This window comes from Adiantum capillus-veneris, chromosome 23 (assembly GCF_014529385.1).
Source record: "Adiantum capillus-veneris isolate H3 chromosome 23, ASM1452938v2, whole genome shotgun sequence".
Classification (NCBI taxonomy): Eukaryota; Viridiplantae; Streptophyta; class Polypodiopsida; order Polypodiales; family Pteridaceae; genus Adiantum; species Adiantum capillus-veneris.
Window position 1 is genome coordinate 30,373,857 of NC_140953.1, and position 10,807 is coordinate 30,384,663.

The following is a 10,807-nucleotide window of genomic DNA, read 5'->3' on the forward strand; positions in this document are numbered from 1 at the left end:
AGCAAGCCTCTGATTTCAATGGTAAAGTTTACCCCTTCCTGTGGATCATTTGGAAGAGCAGAAATAAGGTTATTTTTTACTACTACCACCATTTTCTAAATCTGAAATAACTATTCTCTAACTTTGATTAGCAGGTGGTGCATACAAAACACTAAAAAGTATCAACCTACAATGTGAGGAATTTGATCCTGCGGGACATTGGCATGTACTGGGTGTGACACCCAAAAGCAATCCAACTCAGAAGAACACAAACCCTCTACTCTAGACAACAGGGCGGCAGAAAATATAACCAGAATTCTGATGGAGAACATACAAGAAGCCATAGACAACCCCTCGTAATCCCCGCCTCCCCTCTTTATTTTTAGGTCACACTGATACATGCACGATAGGAGTGAGCCACTCGGCACATACAGAGCGCAAGGGCTCGTAGTAGAAGCAATAGACGGACGCTGCAGCCCCTGGCATATTTGGTGAGCCGTGGCTATTACTGATCAGCCCAAGATTGCATCTTGTAGTTCAAAACATACATCCTACTTCCTTCCATCAATGACGTTACCACGTAGCCACAATCTGTTAAATACTCAGCAAGAAGCTTCACGTGATAACATACAAAGGTGATGGCACCGTGAAAAAATAGAGAGACAGAGAGAAAGCATTGTCACAATGGAATTGATTAATCAGCTTTCTTATTGGAAAGAATTACATCCACAATAAGAAAGTGCTAAAATCAATGTTGGCCTACATGGGAGACGAGGCTTTCCTTGCCAAATTGGGCAAAGGTATTGTTGAGGCTCCGAGAGAGAGCCCCGAGTGCAGGCAACCAACTCCCTTCTTTGTCTTTCCCACTGACTCCTTAGTTCAATGTTGGCTGTTGAGACAACCAGTGTACAGCTCACTCATCAGCTTCCTCCTCTTCGTTCTCTTGGGGCTCCAATGGAAGGTCACTAATCTGTTGAGCAGAGTTCATCAAGGCTTGTGGAAACTTTGGTGGCAGTACCATGGTACTTTCAGAAGGTGCAAGCAGTTTTATTGCCATGCCCAGGCTATACCCCAGCACTCTTCCCACCGGTACCGCAACCGCATTGCCAACTTGAATGTACCTGTAAGCATTAGAGTCAGATTTGCTTTGCCCACCTTACAACGGCCATATGCAACATGCAGACCTTCTGAGAACTTCATGCATGCCTTGATGAAGCAATGTCCTTGAGAGATTACATGCAATAACATAATCAGAAGGTCTTGATGGTAGCCTACTATGCAATTGAGTGGTCATCATTAAATGGTTGCAAGCCACCTTCCCTACCTTTCCTTCACAGGCCCAAAGAGCTTGTAGTAGTCAGGAAAACCCTGCAGGCGTGCATTTTCTCGAATTGTGAGGACACGATCTTGCTCCGGATGCAAGATAGCCTGCAAAACATCAAACAATGAGCAAGAACTCTACATATATTCATTGGGCAAACACTGGAGCAGACCTATCAGAGGTAAGGAGTAAAGCTGGTCAATTATTAGGCATAAGACTACAGACCAACAGACATATAAACTAAATTTTCAATCAGAGAACCTAGCTCCAACCTGATTATGAGGCTCAGCTCGTGTCACAACAGTGGGAACAGTCTCATCCCACCATAAGCGCCCAAAGGGTCTGAGAACATCAAGTACATGTTTGAGCATACAAGAATTCCTGCCAAGAAAGCTGTGAATGAATGAATACTCACTTGGGTGACCTGCCCTTGACGAAAGAGATTGCATAATCCGGGACCTAAGATTTTAAGTTCACTTGGATGTTGAGTTGTAGAAGATGGACAAAGCTGGTCATTAAAATCATTTATTAAAAATTGTCAAAGCATGCCCCAGTTGCTTACCAACGGCTTCCCAGAAGGCAAAAGTTCCCTTTCCACAGTCTCATCCAAAGCAACTGTGTTATCTTCCTTCACTATAACTCCTGGGAGAAGCCTAAAGTTGGCACCCTGTAATACATAGATAGATGTGCACATGTCGATATAAAGCAAATGGTCTTAAATAGCAGACACCAGACAGTGTCCTGAGTAATCTATGATCATTTTGACTAGCTCAAGGCATGAGGAGCAGTCATAAGTAATAACCTTCTGGCGGGGTATTCTGCAGACTCGCTGATAATCATCAGTGTTCAAGTTCAATGGTCTATGATCATGCAGCATCATTTTCTGCTTCTTACAGGAAGCCACAGTGCTAACTCCAGTAAGAACTGCATAAGCCCAATGCCAGTGCTCAGTGCCTATTTTCAATACAAAATTCACATAACTCAACCGCAAGAGCACATATTACCATCCTTGGGGAGCCTGATAAAACGCTGGAAATCTGTTCGAGCGCCTCCTCCATAGTTAATTTCATCACGGGTCTCTGAATTTTCCACCTGCAATGGGTCATTTATATTATTACTTGGCAATTTTCACAGATTCCATCAAATGATTTACGACTGTCCATTTGTCTAGGATATTGGCTTTTCTAGGGATTTTCATGTACATTACTCTGTTCAAAAACATTGATCCAATCAATTCAGACCCAAACAGAAATGACTTACTGGTGGCAGGTCTCTGAGAGCATCGCCCAATGTCAAGGGTTTTAACAGGGTTGGCTTGCTTTTCTCATCATATGCTACCATGTTTCGCTGCATTATGAGTTTAGTCAGAATCACAAGGAGAGATACTCCCAAGCTACTAAGTCTAAAAGCATTGCCCTTACCTCCCACTCCTGGGGAATCCCACCCTTAGGAACGACATCATGAGATGGCATGGGGTATGGAGGCAGTCTCTGTAGTAACACCTCATTAGATGCATGCATTGCAGAGTAAAGATTGCTTGTATTCAATAAATTGAAACTTAGGCCTTGCCTCTTGAGGTGCAGCTCCCCACAAGAAAACACGCATGCGAAATTGTGGCAGTCCATAGCAACCAGCTACCATCATGCCCAGCATGGCCTGATAATCAACAGAGTTGTTAGAATCATAATATTTGCATCGTTCCAATGCAATCCTGTAGATCTCTGCAGTTACCTGATAGTGCATATTCACCAAGCGGGACAAGGCATATCTCCCGAGGATTCCGTTGGCAAATCGAAGTATATCAACCACATTCTCCATAAGTATAAACCGTGGCTTGAGATAATCAACAATGTTCATATACACAACAATTTGCTTGTTCCTCTCACACTCCAAGGGGTTCTCCTTGTTCCTAAAGCGGTTGAATCCACTTGCTCCCTGGCAAGGGGGTCCTCCGCAGATGACATCCACATCACCCTGGAACAATAAATAGATTATTTCACTGTTGAGACAAGTGAACAATGCATGATAAACCAAAATACCAATCAAGAGTCTCACCGGTAGAGGGAGAATATTCTTCCGCTTTCCCTCCACAACAAACTTTTTGACACAATCTTCACACGTCCTGAAAAACATAATTTGCTCTAGTCACCAAATTAAATCCAAACAATGACCAGAAAGGCAAGTAGGAACTACTTACTCTAGATTGTCTAAGGGCTCCCATGTATCATCACTGGGTCCATATCCTTTCCAGCGAACCTGATTCATATGAGCTATGGAGTTAAGGACACCACAATCGAAACAATAATACATGAACAACCAATTTGATATACTCACTTTCATTTCAATCCCAGCCTTTTTTGACTCCTCTGTGCTGGCATGCCGTATGCCAATTATCCTCTCAACTTCAAACTCACCAGGCTCAGTAGATTTAGAATCTTCTTCACTTTCATCATCAGAAGCCACAACCACACCTTTGCGACGTCCCCGGGCTTTGCTGTCATCAACATCCTCACTCTTTACATATTTATCACACAAATTTTTCCATTCTTTGATAAGTGCTAGGAAATCCTCAGCAGACTCATTGCGCACCTGCAAATGTCTTGGTGTCAATAAAATTTTGAAATCAAAATGGGCAAGAGATAACCAACGTCAAGGCTCTAGATACAAACCCGTGTCTCTGGATGATTATACTCAAGGCTTTTGCAAGCATTTGGATTCAAATCAAGTGCCCATCTCTGATACAGCAGAATTAAAGCTAGTGAGACATAAGGAAAAATTGAGTTATCAAGTTAAGCTGGAAAGCACAGAATCAATGAGACTTACTGCAACAAGCTTCACGGATGAAAGTGCAGCTCCCATGGAGAGACCAGTTGACATGCCACCACAACCAGAATATAAATCCAGCAATGTATATTCCTTGCAGTTTCCTGATGTAGCTTCATTATTATCACTCCTATTTTCAGAATGGCTACTTGATGCTGGACCGATCGACATATCATTGCAATTTGTGATGTCTGAACTATCAGTGCCAGATTCAAGTTCTGTTCAAGGAACAGCAATTCTCCATCAGCCACAATGCAATTATGTTAATTGTGTGCAAGCATAAGAACAGATGACAAAATTCAAAGGCCACTTGCCTGGAGGTAGGGTGTAGAATCGCGAGTAAGATATATCATAGCCCATGTCATAGTAGTAATCACATGGAGGAACTGGCTTTGGATTTAGTGTATTGAAGTGAATCTACATAGAGATTACACGACAGACACCATTAAAAACTTTCCGATATGCATTTATGCACTGAGGCTCACTGAGAAAACTTACAGTGGGCGATAATCTGATAACTTTTATCTTTGAAACCAGACAATCCAGTGCATTGAAGTCCTTGACTTCAGAGTAAAATACTCTTTTTTTGTCATGCTTCACATCATCGACAATTTTGATAGCCTGAAACAGGTTAGAGATCAGTCAGGAAGAAAGCAAAGAAGGAAGCAAAATCAGGAGGATTCCTGGTTTCAATTATCGAGTTCCAGATTCTATGGAAATAATCTTGATGGTAGAAAACATCAGGCACAATTGTGCAAGGATGATGGCAAACAACTTGCAAGAGGCAGAATCCATAGAACTACTTCAAGCAAGAATTGGAACCTTACAGTATCGCTAACCCTGTAAAACCACTGTGAGGTGAACCATGTGTCTTTCTTGTCATCCTCAAACATCTCAATAATTCGACCTATGAAGTCCTGCTCTCCTCCAGACTGGGAAAAACAAAAACTGAGTAGTTTTCAGAGGCCTGGGGAGCTATATCAAGAAGCTTCAGGACTGAAGTAAAAAGCTACTTACATGCACATGCACACAATTTCCAAGCTCATAGGTAGTTCCATCTACTTCTGCTTTGGAATAATGTGCAATGCATTTTGATGGTCCACTTACTTCCTCACTGCCCAAAAAGACATCAAATGTGAGAATGATGTTTGTCTGTGTTCATTTTAAACCAGGCACTGAGGAGGCTTACGTTTCCTCTTCAGCAGGAAGCTTTCTTTTCTTATCGTTGTCATCTTCTTCAGATTTCTGCGACAAGAATACAAAGCTTACATAACTCATAGTCTTGTTTTGGTCAATTTCTAAATTACACCATGATACTGCACCATACAGTCATCTTATACCAGACAGGACACGTAGTTTGCCCAATCAAGAGATGGGTACAGAACTTTTAGGCAACTTAAGGAGAAAAGAATGCCTTTTGCAGGAACTCGACTGTTAAAAGCAGCTGTTACCTTGCCCTTTTTGGTGTCATACCGCTCTGGCCACCTCCTAGCAGCCTCCTCCTTCTTGATGGGCGACCCTACAAAGCGGGCTATTCCTGCAGTTTTGGCCTGCTTGGGAGAGGTCTCTTTCTTCTTCTTTCCGGAAGTCCCCTGCTTGGAACCCTCGACCTTTTGCTTCTTGCTGCTCTGCTTGAATTCCACGAGGTCCTCCTCCCCTTCGCTTGCACTCTCCACGATGATTGTCTTTCGGGCAGGCATTCTCGAGCACTGGGTGGATTCCTAGCTGTCCTGAGATAGAGGTATTAGGGCCTGAGCTTGTGCGAAGAGCCAGATCGAGCTTTTGAAGAGATCGTAGTGGCAATTGGTGCAGAATAGAAGCAGAGAAGACACAACGCAGAGGGGATGTTCTGCAGAGAATTGGCTATGGCGAGCTCGCTCTGGAAGCGCGTGCAAATGGAGCACAAGCCAAAAGAGCCAGACAAGAGGGAGTCGATTTGTGTAGACTCGACTAGAGGGTTTTGAAACTTTCCTAGTGGGCGGGAAATTTGTAGGCACTTTACCGTTTTGCCTCCGAAATGCTAGGGCAGTGCAACACATAATTTGAATTTGAAAATAAGTACCTACTTAGATGAGATGGCAGAGTGATTGCTCTCTTCAGTCCTATCTACTTAGATGAGATGGCAGAGTGATTGCTCTCTTCAGTCCTATCTGTTCAAACTTCTAAGTTCATACCCTCATGTACTTAGTACAGCTCGAAGGCAGGCCACGCGCCACACAGGAGAGAGCCTTAGCACAAGATAAATTCAGCCACTAGTCAACAAGGGTAAACGTTTTTCAATTGGTCAGTCGAGGTGCGAATTTAGAGCACATTGAGCTGGAACCCACAATCAGGCCTTAAAGTTGACTCCCTCCTTTAGATTTTGGTTAAATATATACGACTCTTAGTCTACATTTATCGAGCTTCAAATTACACTCAACCTATAAAAGTTGAGCGTCAATCGATTTTTGAGTTGTGCAGTTCAAATGACGTTTAACATTGTACGATACTATGTCACTACAATATAACAAGTGACACCTCTACACATGCATGCATTCATAATAAACATTTGAAGTATCTAACCTTGAGATAATAAGAATACACAAGTTACAACACATTATATATATATATATATATAAGAATATATATATATATATATATATATATGACACCTTACTCCTTATACTTGGGAGTCTAATGACACCTTGCCCCTAGTAAGAAAGTTTCACGGTGAAGCCTTTGTGGACCATTCTAGCCTTCATTTGATGCCCAAAATGCCAGTGACGCCCAAAATGGCCTCCAAATTTAAGGCCTGCCCACAATGGTTCGCAAAGGAGAATGCGGTAGCTATAAGGAGGAGTGCATGGAAGGAGAGAGAATGGAGTTGAGGGCCTATCTCACAACGACCACCAGCCAGAAAAAGTTAAATCCATGTAGGCAAATGCCCGTGCGCTTAGGCTAGCCAGGAGAAGGCAAGTAACAAATTCTATTTTGCCTACGTTTTGATTTTTCACAAGGGGGAGAGGCAGCTTTAGATACAAACACGATGCCTCTACAAGAAAACAATTAATTATAGTGTGATGGAAAGCATTGTGCTCTTGTCTTGCTAACAATGGTTTAAGTTGCAATGTCCATGTTTTGCGTTGGTACACTACATGGCACATCCCCATTCCCAAGAGTAAGCCTATGGCCTAGTGGGTCCAGGAAGGAAAGCTTTTCATTTTTTTTTTTAATCAAATTGTGCCACTGTGGACACTCGCTCTCTAATGTTGGGTTGTCTAAACTCAGAAGTAGTGGCAACCCTCCCACTTCCATGTGTTAATGACAATAGTTGTAGCTAGCCCTATAGCTGGCTAGCTAAAGTCTACATATGAAACATGAACGCAACGAGAGTTGGCCTAAGGGAAGGTGTCAAGACGATGATGCCACCTATAAAATGTCCCTCTTCTTGCATGCGTCATGCTTTGGCAAGCCAACCGTGAAGCTACACGGATAAACGATTTCAACCACAATGTAAGACTGCGGGGGACTGGACCATGCAACTCTCCACCCAACTGTGCCATATATAGACTCCTAGCCCCTAAATATAGCGCCCCTTGACCGCATGTCCGTCCTAGCCCTTGGCCCTGTCCTTGGCCTGACATTACTCCCCCCTTGGAGAAGCGTTTTCGTCCTCGAAAACACAAGTGCTAGTATCTTCGTAAGAACACTGATGTTTTCCTTATTGGCATCCTCTACACGAGCCAATTGTCCATATGACCGATACCTGGTGCAGTGAGGAGGTTCAATGAAACCAAGAGCAACATCTTGATTTTCAACATTGTTGTCCTTTTGCAACCACCCGTATCTAAATGGTAACTCATGATAACTCATGTGAGTATCTTGAAAAGCTCATAGCTACTGAAAGATAGAATAGGGAGTGTCCTCATGTCAGACTTCTGAACATTTTGGAACACACAGAACCACATGTTCACCCCTAACAAAGGTTACATGCCAACATACTCTGTCAGCACACCTACTAAGTCCTTGACTTATGAAACTATCGGTATCCAACCCCACCACAACAGGTGTTCAAAGTTGAAAACCTAACCTAAGCAAATTCTAGAATAAGGAGAGAATCACCTATTCAGAATGCACTGTGCTAACGTATGCTCTTAGCAGATCCTTTAGCACGGTTTACTAACGTATGCGCTTAGCATATCCTTTAGTACTAAATAGAATACTTGTAAGCTGTCCATCCAACGTGGGATGAATAACAGTAGTAAGAGTGAGGTACTTTCCCCAACCACTTACAGACAGTCTTCCACGACTGACGACAAATTATGACTCAACCATTGAGTATCCAGCCATATACTCGATATGGAATGGAGACAACCAACTAGGTTGAAGGTAGATTGGAGGTTCCAGCAACCAATCACTAACATCCATACTCAGCCATCACCTTGTATGGCAGGGTGTAAACTCATACGAAATCTGCAAGAGAGATTGCACTAGCAATGCAAAAGGGTGCAGAAAGAATAAAGTCCATGGATTTGCATGCCGCTCCAAATAAATTTGTGTTAAACACTAGGGCCCATAACACCTAGTGTACATGCATTTAACACAAACATATCCAAACCGCAATTCCATGACGAGACTTTCCACGATACTTACGTGAAAATCTTGCAACAAAGTTGGACCATAATAGAATGTGACAACCCGGTCACACCTAGGAACCAACCATGAGACCTTCTCATGAACGTAGCATACTTTGCAGCAAAAGTTAGACCATAATAGAATGTGACAACCCGGTCACACCTAGGAACCAACCATGAGACATTCTCATGAACGTAGCATACTTTGCTATATGTAGAAACGACCCTCCGTTAAGGTGGTTTCACAACACTTGTAATCACAACAAGTCTGTACTTAGTACCCGACAATTTTTGGCCACTGAAATTGTTCCTGATACTGTGTGCGTCAATTGGTCTAATGAACAGATGTGACCAGCACCTAGGAACTTCGTCGCGACACATCATTTCGAATTGGGCGCCAGTGTCAGTCCCAGAGACTCATATTCTCCACATGTGGAATACGTCTCAAGTAAGGATGCCAGGAAAAGTGACATCCATCAAGTACGAGTTGTACTTGTGTGTGGAGGTAACTACGAACACTCTGCGACGCGAGTGAGAGGGACCCTCATTATCATGCTCCACACTGGCTAAACCAAACTCCTTGAGTTCCTAGACTATGTTGTATCCCATGTGACAACATGTGCCAAATCGAACCCTACAAGTAGGTTCGTAACAGCATAAGGCAGAAAGGTAGATTGGACACTTGGCCCAAAATACTTTGTGCCGACATGCCCTTGGCATGGCTTTGCAACATTCAAGCGTACTTATACGTCTTGAAAAAAAACAAGCAAAGCATACAAAAAATGGAATAACACCAAATCAATAGATGCGTACCTGGAGATTTGAACGTAATGTTCACTTACTCGTACGCAAACGGAGAGGAGCACATCTCCTACCTGAACAAACAAACAATATTGCACTGGGAACCGTGGGTGTTGCCTTCGCAATCCAACCCCTTTGGTTAAAATCTACGTAGTCAAACCCCTTGGTAAGACCCTTTGTAGAAACTGCTCAAGTAGCAGTTAACGGTAACCAACATAGTTAACCGTGTACATACTAATTGGAATCAACTTAAAAAGTTGAGTTTGTCTGCTACCGCGTGGTAGATTGCGGAATTCTTTCCTTGAAAGTCTAACTGGGAGAGATCAAATTGTGATCCTCAAGGCAGATCAACTGTGATCCTCAATGCCTATGGGATGATGTAGCATTCACCCGCTGGGTCGTACCCCAAAACACTATGTCCATAGACACTCCGTACTGCTATATGTTGGGGTATAAAGCCCAATGTGGTCGCCCAGGTAAGTGGGCGAGCCGCCAGGTATGTACACATATTCTTTTGTAAAAACCTAATAAGAACTCACTATGCTCTACACATTATAGTAGAGCGAGTTCACCATATCGTCGTGCTCTTCTTCTCGCACTCTCTCTCGCGTCGCACTTCCGCTCGTACTCCTTCAACTGGTATCAGAGCTCAGATCGAGGCTCGGGGCAGCACTCCAGGAGGCTAGAGTCACCAGCTCAGATTGGAGTGAAATTCGACAGACGAAGACACGGCCCCAAATCTCGTGGGCGAGCCCGAAGGACTCGGTGACCTCGGATTTTCATTCTGAGGTCATCTCGACCACCGTTCGGCTTCGGCAAAGGTCTGTGCAGGCCATTTTCAACTGCGTGGTCTCGGCGGGTGCAGATCCGACTCTGCAAATTTGGGGTTTTCGGCCTACGACTGCAGGTGCTGAGGATATCGACACTCCCAGAGTGTTGATTTGTGGCTGTCTACACATCGAAGGACGACTCACAGTTCTTGGAGGCGTGTCACATACGACACGGGCGCATCTACACACAAACTGTAGGCGACATCCACTAGTTCATCAGGTAGCTTGTGTTTCCTGCTTGATATTCCAGATTTCATCCTGAAATTGCAGGTACTTCCACATGGGATGTATTGTCAGAGATGATGTATGTCTGTTGAGGGTTTGCTGGCTGTGAGTCACGCAGCAAACAACCGCCGCAATGGTTACAGCATACAGTGGGAAATTTGTGGATGTATGACTTTGTGGGAAGTCTATGTACTGTCAGATTTACTGCAGCCTTT

General features: G+C 43.5%; 1 protein-coding gene across 1 annotated transcript; it reads right to left on the minus strand.

The window, feature by feature from the left end:
- Nucleotides 1-648: 648 nt before the first annotated feature.
- On the minus strand, nucleotides 649-6,086 carry LOC147427582 (DNA (cytosine-5)-methyltransferase CMT3-like). The gene is made up of 22 exons (XM_086496982.1): nucleotides 5,575-6,086; nucleotides 5,313-5,368; nucleotides 5,141-5,237; nucleotides 4,951-5,055; nucleotides 4,622-4,744; nucleotides 4,438-4,540; nucleotides 4,124-4,341; nucleotides 3,970-4,035; nucleotides 3,635-3,889; nucleotides 3,498-3,556; nucleotides 3,356-3,422; nucleotides 3,032-3,274; nucleotides 2,870-2,956; nucleotides 2,722-2,790; nucleotides 2,561-2,647; nucleotides 2,305-2,392; nucleotides 2,103-2,224; nucleotides 1,863-1,967; nucleotides 1,716-1,759; nucleotides 1,573-1,642; nucleotides 1,304-1,407; nucleotides 649-1,100 (listed from the first exon to the last, which is right to left on the minus strand). Exons 1-22 carry the CDS (start codon nucleotides 5,821-5,823, stop codon nucleotides 893-895), a joined length of 2,625 nt encoding a protein of 874 aa, XP_086353108.1. The 5' UTR covers nucleotides 5,824-6,086; the 3' UTR covers nucleotides 649-892.
- Nucleotides 6,087-10,807: the final 4,721 nt, after the last annotated feature.